A 21,906-nucleotide genomic window follows, 5' to 3' on the forward strand; every position below is an offset into this window, starting at 1 on the left:
ACGGAATATCCGTTATATAATTATTGTTTTACTATACTCGAAACATTCAAGCCTCGGTCACACGCGTCATCGCGTGTCGATAACCTGGAACGCCTGAAATATACAATAATAATAACAATAACAACCGATTCGACCGATGACGTATCCCACAAATTGTCTCACATGCGAATGTATGTTTTTGCGTATAGGTACGTACGTCATACGTGTATGAAAAACGGTTCTCGGTAATTACATGACGATCATATGATGTACGTATAATGTAATTCACAATGCACCCGATGATGAACGCGAGCTATCAAATTCCTCTTAATTATAAACGATTATCGATATAATTTATCGACGAATTACGAGCTTGCGATATGTATGTCGTATGTGTGTATATATATATGGCATACACGCTTCTTCTTGCCTAATTAATTCGAAAGAGTAAAAAAAAAAAAAAAAAAAAAAATAAAAATCAAATCAACGAACTAAAAAACGTTTTGATAAAATCGTTATTCGTTCATCCATGGCGTTTTTTCAACATATATGTATATGTATTATTTGTTTCTTTCTTCATATATATGCATATAAGTGTGCATCAATTAGGCAACAGGAAGTAGCAGAGAAATCCATATCGTTTACCCGTGGCATTATTATAACGTAAGTATACATGTATAAATATTATAATAACGCCGTGGGTAAACGATAACGATTTTTCTACTACTTCCCGTTGCCTAATTGATATATACTTATATGCATATATGTGTATGTATATGAAGGAAAAACCGAATGAAATATATATATGATGATGATGATATTTCTTTACCACGGCCTAGGACTACCGCGTATCAGAGGTTTCCGGTTCGACGTTCCGGTAAAATAGCGGATGAAAAACCGCAAAAAGATTATATATATACATATATAGTACGGAGGAATTCCATCCGAACTCGATAAACTTCTGATAAACCGTTGACGGTTTTGATTTTATTTTTCAAAAGTAAAAGTAAATAATAGATCAATGTTTAAGGCACGATTGCAAGGAAACGGATCGATCTACGTCAATTTAGTTGGAGAGCTTTTTTGTAGGAAATTTAATTACCTACAAAAATATGGATTGATAAAATTTTTCATATCGATAATTGACGGATTTTGGGTAAAAAAAATGCGGTAAATGTTAAAAATGTTAAATGTAATCAATAGCTGTAACGATACACCCCTCAATATTAATATTAAGGGCTCAAACTTGAAGGATAATTTTTATTTGTCGTCATGAACAATGTTTTTACGGTACCGTTGAAAAAAAAAAAAATTCTTTGTTAATTAATTCTCGACGTCTGTAATCATTGATTGTATTTTCCGCTGCTCCCGCGTCTTTGTCCTTTCGTTCGCTTATCGAGCACCTTCCTCCTCCCCCTCCTCCTAGAATCGAACTTTGAAAGCGCGTAACGCACGCCGCAGCCATCAGTCGAGGATCAACCCTCGCCGGGGTTGGATCCGATCGTGTTTGGAACTTTTTCCCTCCTTTTATCTCCTCTTGTTTGTTCGATTCGTTTCGCGTGTCGTTTTGTTTAAAAAAAAAAAAAAAAAAAACAAAATAACGAACTATCTGTAAACAAGTTCAGTGCAGAGTTAGTTTATCGTCGTCGTCGTCGTCGTTGTTGTTGTTGTTGTTGTTGTTGTTGTTGGTATTATTATCATTATTATTCCACGCGGTCTTGACTCCTATGTAACAATCTTCTTGCGGTAAAAAAGGGGATTGTAATATCTGATGGAAAAACATAACGTTGCGGTATAATTTATAAGGTAAACCGAGGCGCGAGTTGATAAAATATTGTTACAAGGTATTACAGGATGGATGAATGGAGATGTGGAGAGAAAATGTGAGATTCTTTTTTTTTTTTCATATTTTCATCGTTACTCTTGTTCCTCCCCCTTAAATTATATCCAGGGTTTTTGCGTATATCGCGCGATTAAAGATCCGTAAAGAGAGAGAGGGAAAAAAGATAAAGAAAGAACGAAAGAAAGAAAATACGCAGCAAACGGAAGTTATAACGTAACGTAAGCAAAATCTACGACGGACGTTTTGTGGTGAAGTTAACCTAGCGTAAAACTATTCATTCGACCGACTTACGCGAGTATATCGGAGTACGCGATTGTATAGTTTGTCCCCTTATCATTGTACTTCGAACAATAACAACAATAATAATTATTGTATTTAAACCGATATCGTACGATGACGGCAGTTGTATTTGACCACCGAACAATGTGTTCTTAAACATATACCGCCTGTATTGTAACTTGTTCGTTGACTTTTTTTTCTCGTCCCTGATTATCCTTTTTGTTTCCCGCAATCGCACAGCGATGGATAATAATTATCGTATGTCAATGAATAAGACGCGTCGTATCGGATGATACAGAAATAATTTTAACAATGGTTATGAAGATGAAAGAACGAAAGAAAAGAAAAAAAGAAAAATGTACGAAAAAACCAATCGAGTTAAACGAAACACAAGCAAATTATCTTACTATGGTTAAAATTCCGAGAGACCTAAATTTCGAATTATTCGGCGGCGAAACTTTAAGCGAAGATGTCAAACTTTGACGAAACATCAAAGTTTCGATTGGTCCGAAACCGAGGTTCAAAGTTCCGAACTTTTTTTTAATTCCGACAAGTCAAACGTTACGAAAGTGCGATAATGAGAAAATTGAAAAATCCGAAACATCGAGATTCCGAATGATCCAAGATTTTCAGTTTCGTAAATTTTTGCCTTGGTAAAATTCCACCACTTTGATGGTTTTTTGTATCGAATTTTCGATATTTTTACGTTCCGGGATCCTGGTCAACTCCGATTTTCGAATTTTCTCATTTTTTTTTACACCCACTCGTCGAGTAAATACTTCATTTTTCCAAATTCTCGTTCTATCGGAACTTTTCTCCGTCGTAACTTGAAATTTTGTAATCTAGCATTTCGTAACTTTGAGCCGTCGGCTTTCCGACCATACGAAACTTTGTTGTTTCTCCAAAGTTTGTTCTCTTTACGTCAAGATTCGCCACCAAATAATTCGGTATTTTACAGGCTTTCGGAAGTTGAACTCCTCCCCGTTATAATAAACCTCTCGTTTCATTAATATCAATTTATATTACATTCTGCTCTTCCTCCTATTTCCCTTCTTCTTTTTCCCATTATTATTCTTACGTAAGTCTCCCACGACGCGATGCGCATTATCTATCTTCGATGAATATATTTTTCGCACTCTATGGTTTTTTTTTATTTTTTTTTTTCTTTACACTTCCCATTTCTTTCTCTGCGCATTTTTTTTTTTTTTTTATCGCAGGCTCCCCCGCCATACGCTGCGGATGGCTAAATCTCAGCGAACATAAATACAATTATACGTATAACATGTATAATAATATAATAATATGCGCGCCAAAAAAAAAAAAAAAACACGCCACGGTTGTTTGTTCTTGAATAATAACACTCCGGAATCTTTTATTATTCTCTGCGTCTGACAATGAAACGTTATTTTTTGTACGGGTATTTTGTCTTATGTCTCTTCCTCTTCCTCTTTCTCTCCTCTCCTCTCCTCTTTTGTCACTTTATTTAATTTTATTTACTAAATTATTTTTTCTCGTCTTATATATTGATGTTGATAAAGTATTCAGAATTAGAACGTGAGTTAGGAACGTAAAAAAAATGTGTGCCCGTGATTATATTATTATTATTATTATTATATATATATATATATATATATTATATATATGATACATGATACATATTACGTGTTATAACACTGAATTGAAATTGTGTGATGCGTTTGATAATAGAATTTTTTTCCTTTTTTCGTAAATATGGTTATAAAATTATGATCAAAGTGTAAATATCTTGTTTTGTTTGTTTCAAATTACAGAAAACTGAGCCAGTGATCGCTAAAGTGGGGGGATTGTGAAGAAGGAAAAAGGAGCAAGAAGAAGAAGATAATTAAATAAAATAAAATAGAAGAAAATCGAGCAGCGGAGGCAGAAATAAAGTGAATTAAATGAACAATTAATTAAACGTTGAAGGAAAAATTAACTGTCAATTTCTATCATCATCGTCTTCTGCTTCTTTGTCGTCGTAGTTGTGTTTTCTTGGTCTGACTGTGTCCGACTCTTTTTCTTCGTTTATGTGTGCGTGCGTGCGTGTGAGAGAGAGAGAGAGAGAGAGAGACGTGTCGAAGAATTAACATCGCTTTTTGGAATTAAATTACATACCGTCACATGACGCGTGTCGTGCGTAAATATAACAATGTGAAAGTTATTGAACCAAAGTTGACGTTAGTAAGTATATAACAAATAACGATTAACAACGATTCGAAGAATGTCGATAAAAACTGTTGTATAAAAAAGAATCACCTCGGAATAAGGGTTGTAAGGGACGAGATAAAGGGGTTGGGATGGTCTACGTGTGTAAAACGACGATATTGTGAGGGAAGGAAAAAAGAAAAAAAAAAAAAGATGCTGAAAACTATCGATAACATTGTACGTGTATGCGGTGTAAAGAAATTGAATAAAAGAAGAAAGAAATGACGAGAGGAGGTGGCGGTGAGGGAGGAGGCGGAGTTGGAGGAAGGTAAAGAGGAAATGATTATTATAAATTGATATTCGATATTTTGATCGGCAAGATAATAATAATAATAATAATGATAATGATAATAATAATAACAACAATAATATATCGTGCATACAATTATCCACGTGAGCAAGGAAAAGAGAAATATTTTCACCCCCCTCACGTTTCACAACCGCCGTTGAACCTTCGGACGGTGAGCAAGAAAATTAATTAAACGAACTAAAGATATAATAATAATAAAAAAAATAAAAAATTCATCGGTACGATTTTTAACACTTAAAGTTTCGATTTACCGTCGTTGATAATTTTCGAAAAGAAGAGGAAAACAGCAGCAACGAATCAAATTAAATTAAAAAAAAAAAAAACAAAAAACTTGACGCGGATAATACCAAAGTGTTTTTTTTTTATTTTTATTTTTATTTTTTTTATTCTTCTTGCAAAAATGTCCTTAACGCGCGAACAATCTTACGCCGTTGGATAACAGATGGAAGTGTGTAAATCGTTATGTAATAAAAGAGATGTAATATTACAGAAGAAAAAAAAAAAATTAAATGAATGAATGAAATAAAAAAAATTTAAAAGAGAAAAGAGAAGAAAGAAAACATTTTACAAAGCGATGGACAAATGTAAGATTGGGTAAAATAGTTGTATAAAAATCTGATAACTGCACAGTGTATACCTGAAATTATTATATTATAATAATAACAATAATAATAAAAATACAAATAAATAAATCAGGATGGGGAGAAGAACGGTGAATAATATGAGGTGGAGAGAGCATCAGCGAAACGAAAACGACGACGGCAGCGTCGCGACGACAACGACGAAGACCGCGAACGAATCGTCGACGTCGATTTTGAACAGCCTCTGTTACTCGTGCAGAATTTGTCAGGCCGACGAGGCTGGGCGAGATAAAAACGAAAATACGGTGGGATATCGATGCGAAATATGCGAACGTCTCCAGGGTAGCGTCGACGACGACGACGTCGACGTCGACGATTTGTCGACGAACGAGGACGAGGAGAAGAAGAAGAAGGACGAGGAGGATTATCGCGGGAAACGGAGGAGCAGATTATTTTCACGGGGTTTTTTTAACGCCTCGTCAAAACTCGAACCACTAGCTATGGACTGCGGTCGACGTCAAAGCGACGTCGGTCAGTGGCTGAGATGCGCCTCGAGTGTCGTGCGATGGCGTCGTTTCACGAAATCGTTTTCATTTTCGTTTAAGAATTTTTTTAACGCTTCCTCATCGTCGTCGACATCGTCGTCGTCATCATCATCATCATCATCATCATCATCATCATCACCGTCGTCGTCGTCGTCGTCATCGTTATCATCGACGACGACGACACGTCGACCAAGTTGTTGCTCCTCATCGTCCGTACTGTTGAGGAATCTATCGACGATCAATGTTTCTACGATATTTTTCATCGTTCTATTCATCGCGAACTTAAATTACGCATCAACTGCAAGTGCTCACGGTGTTTACGATACCACGGACAATCGATATTATAATTCTAACGGTCGTCATACTCAACACTTTGATCACGCCGTCAGGGATATTTCTTCGTCTTCTTCGTCTTCTTCTGCTGTTGCTGCCGCTGCTTCTTCTTCTTCTTCTTCTACTTCGTCTTCGGCGAAACGAACCGGTGAGTTGACTTAACAATTAACCTTATATTTATTGGTATTTATTTTATGAATATAATACACACACACACACACACACAGAGATTTTATTCATCGTCAGTATTTCGATGTGTTTAAGCGTACGTTTAAGTACACGTAAATTTGGGGGACGCTTTTGTTTTTTCTTTCTTCTTCTCTTGCGCAACTTTAACCCTTCGACTTCTACAAAATAACATGAATAAAAAAATCAGGATAAAATATAAATCCGATACGAAGTTTCAAAAATTCATGATGGTGGATCCAATATGGTGGACGATAGTTTCAAATTTTATGGAATAGGGTGCAAAAATTTTACGCAGGTGTTTCAGGAGTCGCTGACTGGATTTCCCGTACTGAATTACCAAAATCTGATTTCAGATTGTTATTCAGCGATTCCAAAAATTTATCGTCACGAGAGTTTTTTCTCCGGATTAGATCAAATTTGAAATTTTTGTCCGCCGTGTTGGATCCGCCGTCTTGAATATTTTTAAACCCGTTATCAGATTCGTAATCGGCGAGCCCAAAAACGTATAATTTATGTAAAACGCGTATACGTTTAGAAGGGGTAACTTTTGACTTTTGATTTGATTCTTTCAATCAATTTCTTTCCAGCAATAATAATTTACAATGTACCGCGTTAATTACTCCAGAGTATTGAAAACCTATCGGTATACTATCAGAAATAGGAGAACGCCGCAAAGAAATATGTTTTCAAGTTTGTCTAAATATACAAAAAATTGATGCAAAATGCCGAATAGGTTGAGCGTCTTTTTTTCGAAAGAAGCGAGAAAAGTTGAGAAATTTTTTGGCCGTTGATGAAAATGGTAAGAATGAAAAAAAAAACAAAAAAAAAAAAAGCCTCCCTTTCCCGAAGAAGTTAAATTCTAACAACAACTTTCTATTAAACAGATGAAAAACGTTGTTTTTCAACACCGATTCATTCGGAGCTTTATTTATTAGGTGTAATCGAATTGGCACTGTTAGCGTTCGGATTTTCATTGATCGTATGTGGAGAGAGGAAAAAAAAAAAAAACAAACCGCTTATCCGGTCATGAAAATTCAGACCATTATTCGAACTACATATTTTTATTTCAACACCGTGCATCAATACACGTGTCTTACGTACGTTGTGATAATACACCGTATACGTGTATATGTAGATTTCGTGCGATGTGTAATTTACTAATTACGACCAATCGCGTCGCGTTCATTAGTCTAATAAATCACCGCGGTAAGAACGTCGACGACGACGATGACGGTGATGATGAGAATAAAAATAAGTAACAGCTCCGGTGTCGGCGGGGAGAGGAGTTTGGTCTTGATAAGAATTTTTCAGAAGTGAATGGACAATCTTATCTTTCTTTCACGTAACTAACTAACTATAACGATACGCATGAGGTCTACATAGATATACACGACCACGTATGTATTTGTATTTAGCCGCCGACGGTTTGTTTTAATGGTTTTTTTCTTTTTTTTTTTTTTGTTAGTTTCTCTCTCTCTCTCTCTCTGTCTTCCTCATCTCCTTATCTCTCGCATAGAACATACGTTGCGTATGGTGTAACAACCATAGTTTACGTACGTGACATACGCGACATACGCGTGTAACGTTCGTTGAAATTATTTCTGTTTACCGAGGCACACGTGTCAATGGCGCGTAAGTAAGATCGCGGTTCTTCACTTGACCAAACAAGCGTACGGACACGGATGTACGACGTATACCTACTACAGGTAGTACCACTTATATTTATACGTGGTTATGTACGCAGAGTGGGGAAGAAAAAAGAAAGGAGGAAGAAGAAGAAAAAAAATATTATATGAAATAAAAAATTAGAGCGCGAGGAGAAAGAACGAAGGTGTGGGAACAACGGTGGCGCCAGTCGAGAGTCGCGTTAAACAACGATATATGCATTTTAATATTTATATGTTTGTATGTAAAACGCTCGAATGAAATGTATTCGAGGAGAAAGAAGAGAGAGAGAGAGAGAAAATTGTACGTTGTATACGTTTTATATACGCGCAGGATTTCGTAAATATGTTATTGCATGGAAAAAAAAAAAAAAAAAAAAAAAAACTAAGAAAAACCCATAATGTACATATTACAACGTATACATATATGAGATATATTATTATCGCGCGAGTTTATACGTTGGAGGAAAATGTCGGAACCGTCTCGTTGTTTTTTAATTTATTTAATTTCTTTTTTTTTAACAGAGTTTGAAAAACCCGTTTTATTTTATCGTGAATAAATTTCATACATACACGCGCCTGTGTACGATACATAGACGCAATGTAAGCGAGAACGTTTGTATTTATTATCGTTATAAAACGATAATTTTTATGCCGAGCAACGATCGCCGGCAGGAAACGTAGTACAATTACTATATCCTATATCCTATATACACATACCGAATGAAACGTACAACGTCATCGCGTGCCTATGTAGTATAGATAGGTGGTATGTATTGCGCGATTGTTAGAGGCGCCAATGTGATAAGAATCTGCACATTCATAAAGAGAGAGAGAGTGAGAGAGAGAAGAGGGCGGCTGGGAGGAAGGGAATATTTATCACAACGGTTCATCATCTGACGCAATTAATTATCCGAGTAAAATGGAGTTGTCGTTTCTAATATCTTGATTTTACACTATTTTTACAAAATTGAGACGATTTGAAAGAGAGAGAGAGAGAGAGAAAATTGATGCGCTTTTTTTTTTACATACCCTCTTTTACATACACACGTACCTAAAACCTTTTACAATCATTTTTCTTCAGTCTTCAACAAGAATATTATATGTATACATATATATATAATGTTTTGTTAATATGCTGTGAAACTTTCGCGATTGTATTGTTCTAATAAATATAATGCGTAAGCTTTGACTTGTGATTTATGCTACATTATATATGTCGAATCAAATTTTTGCCAAAAAAGAAAAAAAAAAAAAAAAATGGTCAAATTTTCGAAATACGCGAAAATTAAGTTTCGTTAGAGAAAAATTGCGTAAATTAAAATATATTCGCACAGCGTAGTTTACTCGACGTGTGGGTGTAAAAAATGAGAAAATCCGAAACAAAGAAAAATCAAAATGGTGAAATTTCATCAAGCCAGAAATTCAGAGGACTGAAAATCTTGGATCATTCGGAATTTCGATGTTTCAGATTTGTAAATTTTCTCATTTCCGCACATTCCGAACTTTGACTTGTCGGAATTTGTAGCTTTCGAAATTTTTCAAATTCGGAATTTCAACACCGCCTCAAAAATCAGCAACAAGGAAATCTCCTCCTTCTTCTTCTTCTTCTTCTTCTTCTTCTTTTTCGCAATAATATGTAGCGATTATTCCGCTTAACGCGATTTATCACTTATATTATTATTATTATTATTATTATCATTATTATAATTATTAAACTCGTTAAAATTGTTGTTGTCCGAATTGCGCGAATCGTCCGGAACTCTCTGCGTAACTCTCTTCGGTTGGATCTCGAATTCTTCGGAACGCCGAGGAGATAAGAAAAATACCGTGGCACAAGATACTGGCTGCGTGTACGTTTGACGTTGCCATTGAGAATTGAACGGTGGCCGGGGTTTGCAATTTTTTTCCTTCTTTTCTTCGCACACCGATAAAAAAATAAAAATAAATAAAAAAAAATAATATCATTTTACATCACGTGGATATTATATGTAATATTGATTCGTGCAGAATTTGTTTCACTTCGTTCGGACTTTTTTTTATTCACCCTTTCTTTTCCTCTTGAAATTTCATTATCTTCCGATTATTCGTTAATCAATGTTAAAAATTTATCCCAACTTTGAGTTGATTTTTTCTTCTTTCATTTCTGTTGTGGGGGGGAAGAAATGATCGGGTTACAAATCATACGCTCGGTTTTTTTTTCTTTTCTTTTTTTTGTCGTCTTATCACTAATGTTATATCGATACAGTTTTGATCGTTTTTATTTTCTTCAATTGTTCATTCATGTTTTGTAACGTTGTGCGTATAATAACGGAACGGAGGTGAGAAAAAAAGAAAAAAATGAAAGAGACGAGATTAAAGAATTTTCGAGAGCGAGGGGAAGAGAGAGAGAGAGAGAGAGAGAGAGAGAGAGAGAGAGAGAGAGAGAGAGAGAGAGAGAGAGAGAGAGAGAGAGAGAGAGAGAGAGAGAGAAGGAGAAGAAAAGGGGGAAAAAAAATGAAAATAAAAAAGGCGAACAACAAGATAACAATTCACGCCTCCGTTTTCGACGATGATCTTTGTCTCTGACAGTCAGCGACGACGCGTGTCTCGTTATTGACGCAAGGGTCTATATTCGATGGATTATGGATAGGGTATGTAACATGGGCGTCGTGTAAATTTAGGCGTACGAAACGATGTTCTATTTTTGCATCGGTCTTTACCTTTAAAAACGCGGAAGGAGAAGAAGATGAAGACGAAGATGAGGATGACGATGAAGGCGAATTTTGCGTCGATGAATCACGCGCCTTTCCTATCGCGTCGCATCGTCTCGGTGTGACGTAGGTGCTTTTTACAAATTTTCCACAACCCGAGACGATGTTTTTTTTTTTTTTTTTTTCCTCCACATCCTTCTCTATCGTTTCATTTGTTTGTTTTTCTTTCTTTCTTTCTTTCTTTTTTTTTTTTTTTCTCTTCTTCTTCATCCCCGTTTTTCTCTCCTTTTCTACGCGCGCATCGCGACACTAATTCTTTCTTCTTTCGATTTTCCACAATCGTTGTTGCGTACAATATCGCAATTCTAAGATCTGTTGATATAATATTATTTATTAATTATTTCCTTTACATTATCGTACAAATTCGTTGCAAGACGATTGATTTTTCTTCACGCCGATTTCGAAATTGTGCGAATGTGTGTGGGAGGGGCGGTCAAAGGAAAAAAAAAGCCAAACACACATATATATGTGTACATATATGTATATATATAAAATTGTACATTAGCTTAGGTACTGGCAGCATGTTATATGCATGCACGTATGCAGGCTATTGACCCGCGGTGATTGATTTGATTAATTCTCACAAATCTTTTTATATTCGTTATATATATATATATATATTTGTAATATATCTCGAGTATTTAACGCGTATATGCGTGTGTATGTTACGCATGGTAACCGATTCACCAACAAGTTCAAGGCTGCAAGGAGAGAAAGAGTTAGGGAGAGAGAGAGAGAGAGAAAATCGGTTTTTTCCCTTAGGTTAAAAGTTAAAAAGATAGGAATGCATGTACGTACGTATTCCCTGCACACACACACACACACACACACACACACGTTGGAAATTGTATCGTTTTATGCGATATTTAAATGCGTCCGTCGATAAATAATTCGTAGAACTATATCGAAGATATAATTCACGATTTGTCGAGTAGGTAGATTAAATGAAATAAAAATTGAACAACCTGAATGATTGTTTAACGATTCGACGATATATTCTAAATTTGATTTAGCGTTGCAGCAACGTACGTTGCCATCTTGCCTTATCGTCGTCATATTATATCGAATGATACAAGTAACGATAATATATTGTATATGTATATTAATTATATATTCGGCCTCTCAGGGCCAGCCAATAATTGGCAATTGATCTTCGTGTACCTTGGAAACGATCTTTGAACGATTCCTCGCCCTTTGATACCCTTTCATGATTGTACTTACGAGAATCTTGCAAGCTTACGTGTGACGCGTACATGTGTAATTGGACGATTCAGGCGGTGAACTCTCCCTCGCCTATTATAAATAAACTAACGCACTCGACCCATTCGTTATATCGATTTGATATACATTTAACGTCGGTACTAATGTACGCATTATATATTATAACGAGGGCATAATTTCGAAAGAATTTAGGTCACTTTCGTCGGAGTTATACAAACAGCATCAAGCAACAGCAGCAGCCTCGTTTGTAATTTATTCATTTGTTTATTTATATATTTTTTTTTCGTCTTATCCCTAACGATGATAATGATGCAGCAAACTTTCGTTTGTCCACGCATGGAAGAAATTCCCGTTAACAATTTGTTATATTATTACGTTTCAAGTGAGCAAAGAAAGCAAGGAACAACTAGAATTTCGAACTACGAATTCAGATTCGTGATTAACGATTTTAATGCCCTCGGATAGCGTATTAAGTGAAAATATGACGATTTTTTTTTTTATTTTGAACTACTAATGGATCCACCGTTACGAATTTTGGATTCCTGACCTTGGATGCGTTATCGGTAACCCAAAAAATCTTCGTCTACCGATTTCTACCAAAATCGGAATGTTTTTAGATTTTTTTCCATCACATTGGATCGACATTTTAAATTTTTCAATTTGACTTCTGATTCGTGATCAGCCGGCCAACAAACCGACGATTACCAATTTTCATCAAAATCCAAATGTTTTCAGTTTTTTATTCAGCTTGTCGAATACGCCGAATTGAAATATTGCAGATCTGACCTTAGGTTCTTGATTAGCGACGTAAAAAACACCTCACGGTATCAACTTTCATCCAAATCCATTCGTTAGTTCTCAAGACATTGTAACTTTTATTTTATATTTTGGAACTTTGTTATTTAAATTATTGATAATGTATCGAACCGATCAAAGCCAAAATCTAATCAGTTCTAAGTTTGGAAAAGCCGCGTCGATTGAGACGAAAATCATTGAAATCCGGTAACTCGTTCTCGAAATATCCTTCGGATCAAAAAAAAAAAAATATGTCCATTTTGCGTATAAGGGAGGAAATTTTTCTTTTTCTTTCTTTTTTTTTTTTCTTTTACTTCTGTGGCGATAAATAAAAAAAAAAAAAAAAACAAAGAATACATGTAATATACACGTATACATACTGTTATACGTAAAAAGTATACAGTTACTATTATTTTATACATGTGTACACGTGTATTAAATATTAGGTATGTAAGAACCGCTGCTGCTGCTGCCTGCTGTTGTTGCATTTGCACAGAGTCACGACCTACGCCACTTGATTCCTGCTTTTCATGATAATTTTTTTTTTTTTTTTTATCTCCCCGTGCACTTGCGGCACTTGTCTTTTGTTTTTCTCGCGTCCGATTACTTTTTTACCGCTCTCTTCTTTTTTTTCCATTCTTTCTTTTTGTTATCTCAATTTCTTATCTTATCTTCTTTTTTTCTCTCTCTCTCTCTCTCTCTCTCTTCCCTCTCCCCGTCGCCTTGCTTTCTTTTTATCTGTTTTCGATTTTTTTTTCTCCCGTCTCCCAGTTTCGGTCGTTTTATTTATTTATTTTTTTCCTTTTCCCCCACCTACATCGTTCGAATAATCTTTTCCTCAATTAAGTTTGTCGTTAGTTTTGTTTTTATGAATAATAATAATAATAATAATAATAATATATGTAATGTTATACGCAGATCGATATCACTTGGTGATTTGTTACATAATTTCTGAATTATACATCGTATGTATGTATATTTAAAATAAAATTGATTATAATATTTCGTAACGGTAATTTTACTTCCATTGACTGAGTTTTATTTTTTTATTGTTCTCGTCACGCGTGATAACAATAATAATAGTAATAACAGCGGCAGTAATAATGACGATAATAATAATAATACGAGCATAATACCGTAACGCAATTTCGAATTGCAATTATTTCGAAACGTTGTTGCCAAATTTTACTAAACTATATTACATACGTTTAAAGATAAAGAGAGTGAAATATAAACGGTGAAATTTTGACGAGATGATAATTTTTATTACCTCGTGTTTTTTTTTTTTTTTTCTCAATTCTTTACAATATATATATATATATATTTTGTAAGAAGGTCTGAGGCTATAGGGTTTATATTATATAGGAGGGTCTCGACGACGATCGCGACGTTTCGAAAACACCGGAAGTTGAACGTCTAGACGGTTTTTTTCTCTCACCAGCTCAGTAAAGGCCTCGGATCTCGGTTCATTCGGCGCACACGTGGACGGAACAAGCGCTATATGTATAACCTCCCTTCAAAATCACCTAACTTCCCCTCATCTTGTGCTTCTCCATCCCTACGATCATATTGCAATTATACTCCTCTTTCTCTCGCTGTTAATTTACTTGTTCATTTATTTATTTATTTATTTATTTGCAATATGAGTCGTGGGTGACGTCGAAGACGAATATTGCAAATACGCGAAGCGAAAAGGCCGTTTTGCTTTCTTTTTTTTTCCACACGATTCTTTATTTGAGAAGAGTATGTTGCACGTTTTCTTCACGAAACTCGAATTTGAGGTTAGAGTCGCGCAACGTCAGATTTGCTCGCGACGGCGCGTGCGCGCGATACAAAAAAGACCACTTTCAGGACTCCTGGGATTGAAATCATTCGAGCGACGTAGAAACGGGTACTTTTTGTACGGAAAACGCGCATGGAAAAGAAAAAAAATGCGTAAATCATACTCGCGTTGTGTATAATGATGCATATTGATGTTAATAATAACGAGAGAAAGAGAAACAAAAAGCCTAGATTGGTGTAACAAATAGAGGAGAAAAGAGAATTTTTGAATCTTCGATGATAAGAAAACTTTGACACTGCCGGAGGAACTGGTGCGAAAAAAAAGAAATAGAAAAAAACGGAATCGTATTTTATCATGTATAATTGATACGGATATATCACCGTATCCTAATTACGCGTAATGCAAAAACGTTCGTGTTTAAACTATCGTTTTATTTAATCATTTATTTATTTCTTTACGTTTCTACGATGAGTAAAAGTGTATTAAAAAAAAAAAAAAAGAAAGTCACAATTCAGTCGCTATAAATTAGGAAAAAAATGTTGGGAATGAAATTTTCGAGTGCTTTTTTTCCCCCCCCGTGAAATTTCAAAATTGTTGTAACAAGACACGTTGAGAAATGATGTATTGTTTACTGACAACATGCTTTTACCGCAGATGTGATATTGGCTAAATTTACACTACGTGACTCGCGTGTATCCGGTTGGGTGGATATCAGGCATGCACGCAATATTACCATACGTGCAGAATTCTGTAATGTATAATAATAATAACAATGACAGCAAGAATAATAATAACGACAATGACGATAATATTCCATGCATACTACATACGTACCATCATGCGTGAAACGAATCTATAGTATAAAATTTATTATATTTATGTATAATATGCGAATACATTATACAATTATAAATTACACACACGCGTCTCTTTGCAAAACAGTAGCCATTTATATGCATGTATGAATGTGTGCATTATTAAGGCGAGAGGAATGAAAGGCGGATGTAAAATTATACACAAAACCGAACACGCCTGTGCTGTGTATATTCGTGGTTAGGGTTTGTAATTTCAATGATCCTCGTAGCTAGTCAATTAGCCACAAGTTAGCCACATATACCATGTATGTATATGTATGCATATTATACACACGCATACGAACATATGTGTATATTTGTATAAATACACGGTTATATGTATAGATATGTGGAGAAAGAGATGAATGAACGAATGAATGAATGAACGAATGAATGAATGAACGAATGAATGTGCGGCTGTCTGTACGAAACGCACGATAAAAAAGTAGCGAAGAGAGAAAGATAGAGAGAAAAGAAAAGAAATAACCAACGAATCGCGATTGCGGTCGGAGCCTCGTTCAGGCAAAGGGATGAATGAGGAAAACACTCGCCTCGTTTGTATGCGTCGTATTATCATATTGTATATGTGTACATCATGCTGAAGTCGATAACGTTGCCGCAACGATTCGCGACGAGGAAAAAGCGTTACTTCGCGATTTTGGAATTGCTTTTGGAAATTCGGTAAACCGCGATAAAAGGAATATATAGTCATATCTTGCAATCTTGGCTCGTTCGAGAAATTATTGTAAAAATAAGAAAGTAGCAATTTTTTTTTACCCCAATTTTTCGTTACGATAAAGTTACCGACTTGAACCTTCGTGTATCATGACGTCAGAGATTGATTGCCGGTGACATTTTGTCACCGCATAACCTATCGTAATACTTGGTGTTTCAAATTACTCATGTAACGTAAATTGATGAAACATAATTAATAATATACCTGCTCTGTCATCCGTACGCGAAAAAAACACGGTCACCTGTCAGTCTGGTTACTTTTTATTACGATTAGTATGATTTTTTTTTTTTTTTCACCAGATGACGCATTGCAAAGTGGTATTTTTATACCAGAATGGAACTTTTCAACCTGTTTGGAAGAAAATAATCAATAAAAAAAAAAATTTATTTCTCTCGAAACACCGTAGTATATATATATATAATATACGTATATATACGGTATGTACGTTACGTTTCATCCCTGCTTTTTTTCCCTCCATCTCATATGTATTTTTTCCTCTCTCTCTCTCTCTCCCTTCGTTCGTGCTCATTGCGCGTATTTCTGCGGGGATGAGAAATGATAAGCTGTGAACGACGATTCGTACTGTGGAGGGGGAAACTCGAGAATGACAGACCGGACGTTCGTGGCGCCATATCCGGTCGCTAGTGCTCGTGAATTCAGGTTGTTTTCATTCCTCGTTAAGATTAAACTACCGCATGTAATATACATGTGTGTGTATATATATATATATATATATATATATATATTTGTAATATGCGTGTGCCTCTACAAGCGCATACATATCGCAACTTGCCAACCATAAAATACGCACCAAAAAATGCCAGACGTGTGTACAATATATACATTTCGTTTGGAGAATAATCGTTGTATAATATTAGAAAAAAATTGTAAGAGGAAAAAGAAGGGAAAAGAAAAGAGAAAGAAAACAACAATATTATCCTCGGCACGCGAGTATTTCGAAAAATCGTATACGATATATTCTCAATTATATATATAGGTATAGAGGAAACGGTCAAGTTATAATATAAATGTGTGTAAAACATGTTGTTAGAAACAAAAAGGAAAATAAACAGCAAGCAAGAATAGAAAAATTTCTTTATAATATCGATCTGACGTTAATTAATTTAATACCGTATATATGTATGCGTGCAACGCGGCTGTGATGATGATGATTATTTTCTCCTTCGTCTTCTCCGTCTCTCTCTCTCTCTCTCTCTCTCACTCTCTCGGTATAATATCATGTACGGATATACCTACAGTATAATGTATAAGCAATAACGGAACTCGGCTCGTTAATACCTGAGCTCGCATTCAAATTGCTTGATCAGGCGGATCGAGCTTTTGGCTATATTGTTATACCCTGGATAACATGGATGGAAACCTAAAAAAATGAAACGTGTAGATGAAAAATTTTTGGTGAAATTTTTTTACTCGCGCGCGTGCGAAAAAAACTTTCGTATTTAATTTACCGATGAAAGAGTTTGCAATTTATACATTTTTTTTTCTTTTTTTTTTTTTTTTTTTATTACATAGGTACATGATGTTTTTACATGTATATGATGTATCTAGATATGTTATTTGAAAGAAAAAAAAAAGAAAAAAGAAAACCATTTTTTCTTATTCGTTTTTTTTCCCCTCTCAATTTTCAATACTGGACCAACCTCCTGACGTTACTCAATTTTTTTCCATTATATATTTGAAAAATATGGAAAATTCAGGAAGAAATGATTGTGAAAAAACAAAAAAAAAACGTAAAACCGTCGTAACTGCACATAATATTTATATATATATATATATGTGTGTGTGTGTCTGTGTGTACTTATATACGTAATATTTTTTGTTTCAGTCTGTCAGAGCGTCGACGTGAGAAATAGCGTGAACCAATTTTCGCGACTGGAAGGATGTCGAGTGGTCGAGGGTTTCGTACAAATACTCTTGATCGATCACGCGAACGACACGTCCTACGCAAACCTTACATTTCCCGACCTCGTCGAAATCACCGGCTACCTTCTGCTTTACAGGTTATTATTATCATTATTATTATTATTTAATATCATTTATTATTATTGTTATTGTTTCGCACAATGATATTTCGTACCATAAATAACGCAATATAGTATTTTCTTTTTTTTCACTCCATGCACAATAATATAGTGTTTATACAATTTCCAATCTTTCCTCACATACGCATATAAACCGGGAGAATCTCTTGAAACTTGAAAATGAACCACGCATGCGCCAAATAATTAAATCTCATTGGTCGGCGAAATCTTCGCGCAGCGATATTCTTGTCTGCGACGCAGTCGGGCCAACCTACGCAAAATGTAACGTGTACGTTTGAATTTTCAAAGAGCACGAGCATCGAATTACGACCGTTCTTTGAAGAATCAATTTTCCGACTCGATAACAAATGCTTCTCAAACCTTTCCGAGTCGCTGCCTCAATTATTTGAGATTCTAACCTCGAAAATTCGTATCAACTACAATCGCCGCCGGAAACAGTTCGACAGCTGAAACTCGGGTTGGCCAGCCTGCGCGAACAGCCGATAAAACTCGCGCGTGCGCGGTTGATTTTCAAATTTCAAGAGATCGTCCCGGTGTATCTATAATATACATATAATATTGTAAAACAATTCTGAAATACAGTTCGTGTGTTTGGTATATTATACGTATATGAAGTATCCAATAACGAAGGGTTGCAATTTTGTAATTACATGCTGTTGCTGTTGTATATTAATTTTCAAATTTCGTTTGTCCTCCAACGCGATACGCAGAGTGAACGGTCTCCGAAGCGTTGGCCATCTGTTTCCAAATTTGACGGTAATACGGGGCCATTCGTTGTTCATAAACTACGCCCTTGTCGCCTTCGAGATGATGCATCTGCAGGAAATCGGTCTTCACTCGCTGACGAATATCGGCCGCGGCAGCGTCAGATTTGAAAAGAATCCGGCACTCTGCTACGTTGATACAATCGACTGGGACCTCATCATCGGCGTTGGAAAGGGCGAACACGTCATATCGGTAAGCCGCGGGCGTGACATATATTTTGTATAAATGCAACGATCACCGTCTTCCGGTTGGTTATTGACCTTTTCTTTCGTGTTTTAAATAAATATATATATATGTATATGTTTTTTGTTAAATTATTTTTGCTACATTCCTTGTTCGTAAATTTCGTATTCATGTAAGGGGTAGAATATTATTGCGTACATACATTGGTTCAATGTACGAGTTGTCTGCGTTCTTGTTTTTTTTTCCCTTTAATGGTGTACAGACGAGGAAAAAAAGAAAAGCCCAGAAAATATTAATGGATTTTCTTGTAATAAAAAAAAAAAAAAGCAGAAGGAAAAATGACCGAGAAACTTTAAGATGAAGATGAGGAAGAAAAAAGAAAGAGAATCGTTGAAAATCATCGTGGATGGTTGCCAAAGTTTATTTTTAGAACGTTAGTTGGGATATTATAGTTTGGACAATGAATCACACTTCCGGAATTTTTCTTTTCTGTTTTTTTTTTTTGTTCCTTCTTCTTATTTTATGTTCTCATTTTTATACTTCTAGGTACGACCTAGGGATGAATGTATGTTTGTATGTAGGTCGTTGTATTTTTCAAGAAGGGCAAAAAAAAAAAAAAAATGACCGAGGGAAAAATACAATAACACAAAAAAAAAAAAAAAAAAAAAATATGAAACAAAAAACGCCCACTGTTTCAATAATAGAACAAAGTTGTTGTGTATATATATATACATGTTGCACTCGACGCATTTTACGATAATAAATATAGATATGTAAATCGGGGAATTGAGAAATGCCGGTTTTTTTTTTTTCTTATTTTTATCGAATTCTCGGTGTGTATAGATAGACGATAATAAATCAAAATATGTTATTTATCTATGCGTATTTTATTTATTTTTTTTTTATTTGTTACGAAACAGTGGTATTAATAATAATCGCAAATTCACCAAAGATTCGTATTATTATAGGTATATGTATATAATGTATGTATGTACATGCATACCCTATATACTTGACATGTTTGCAATTTTTTTTTGTTGACCTTCGCGCGATTGGACGTTTCTTTCACCGCCGTTTTGTTTCGTTTAGTTCTCGCCATTATTTCTGCATCCGCTACGCTGACTTTTATACTCTCTCATTCTCCCTCTCTCTCTCTCTCTCTCTCATTCGTTCTGTCTCTCTCTTTCTCTCAGCCTCTTTCCGTTTATCGCTCGCGGGAAAAATAGCGGGTAAGGAATTCGCCTGCGCATTATTCGAGTATATGGTAATAATTGCATATAGGAGCTGTCTTACAGATAGATAGACAGAAGGAGCCAGAGAGATTCTTGACGAAGTACGCTTGCACTCTGGTGTGAGATTATTTTCTCATTTTCTCTCTTTCTCTCGCTCTCTTTTCCTCTCTCCCTCTTCGATTCCGTAGCTGTTCCCCTCATTTTGTGCGCAATAATGATAACGGAAAGCAAAATATCTTGAAAGCGTAAATAAAAAAAAAAAAAAAAATACAACGTAAGAAATAAGTCATTCACCGAAACTAATACCGCGCTGTATTTATCATGTTTACATATTTAAGGGGATGCTATAGTCCGTCCTTACCGACTGCGTTAAATGTCTTTCATTCTGTCTATTAATCAGATGATATTCACCGCGAGGCAAAAAAAAAAAAAGAGTAGCCGTCAACAGCCGTATATTCTCTACATGCTATTTTGATGAAAAATACCGCAATGCATATTTGTTTTATCCAAAAATGAAGAAATATCACGATTACACTTTTGTATTTTTTTATGCCATATCTTTATTTTTTGTGTATAATAAAAATGTATTCGCGTGATTTTTGCACAGAATTTCATGCAAAGTCCGGTTCCTATTCATTTGTTTCTGCCTCTGCGATACCTTCTCGTACTTGGATATTTAGAGATATCTAAATCAACATGAAAATCCAGTGTAACATTCCCTCAGCGTAGGTAATTCATTGTAGACCATTCGATAATAAGCTTCTAATAACATGTTAAAAGTATCGCAATTTATACACATAAATATCAACAATACTGTCAATAATTGCAAAGACGATACTGAAGGAGTAAAAAAAAAAAAAAAGGGAGAACTCGAATTCTTATTATTATTTTACCTGAATTATTATACGATTAAAAAAAAAAAAAAAATTTCCTTGTGAATGAATTGTGAGAATGGGTTTGTTATCATACTTTGCGTTTATAAATTTAATCCTTTTACTTATTATTTTTCTTTTTCTGTTTTCCTTTGACTCTTCTCATCATTCTTACATATATAGGACATACGGATACGGTATCGTAATACGTTGTACGTATGTACAATACCTATGTAGCATGTAACGTGGAGTTCAAAACCGCGTGCTGTCCATGCGGATACGTATACGCATACCTATGTATGTACATACACGCATACATGCACACATACCATATCACACGTTATAGTCTACGAGAAACTTATCTGTTCAACCGTTCATAACGCGTTCATACCGTATGCCATACACGTGTGTGTGTGTGTGTGTGTGTGTATGTATGAGTATATGCACCTAGTAGTACGTATCTCTTGACGGTGCAGAATGTGAGTATACATATATATATATATATAGTGGGAATATGAGTGGTTACGTAGTGTAAGGTATTTTGTTGTGGCTGATTGCGAGACCAGTTATCATGTACGAATGTGTGCTTTATCTGTTGTCCGGTGCTCTAGTTCGACGGAAAGGTGAAGAAGCAAGCAGAGGAATTTTTTTATTTATTTTTTTTTTTTTTCGTGAGGGGTGGGGGGTGTAAAATGCCCGTTAC

The 21,906-nt window shown here is 35.2% G+C and overlaps 1 protein-coding gene across 1 annotated transcript in view; it reads left to right on the forward strand.

Annotated features, from left to right (window-relative positions):
- Positions 1–21,906, forward strand: part of InR-2 (insulin-like receptor-like) — a 47,186-nt gene that overhangs the window by 15,091 nt on the left and 10,189 nt on the right. Inside the window, exons 2-4 of the mRNA XM_046635537.2 lie at positions 3,892–6,241; positions 17,935–18,109; positions 18,862–19,108. Of these exons, the coding sequence (XP_046491493.1) occupies positions 5,332–6,241; positions 17,935–18,109; positions 18,862–19,108 (1,332 nt within the window). The 5' untranslated portion in view covers positions 3,892–5,331. The remainder of the gene's footprint in view (positions 1–3,891; positions 6,242–17,934; positions 18,110–18,861; positions 19,109–21,906) is intronic.

The sequence above is a fragment of the Neodiprion pinetum genome, chromosome 7 (genome assembly GCF_021155775.2).
Source record: "Neodiprion pinetum isolate iyNeoPine1 chromosome 7, iyNeoPine1.2, whole genome shotgun sequence".
In the NCBI taxonomy this organism is placed as follows: Eukaryota; Metazoa; Arthropoda; class Insecta; order Hymenoptera; family Diprionidae; genus Neodiprion; species Neodiprion pinetum.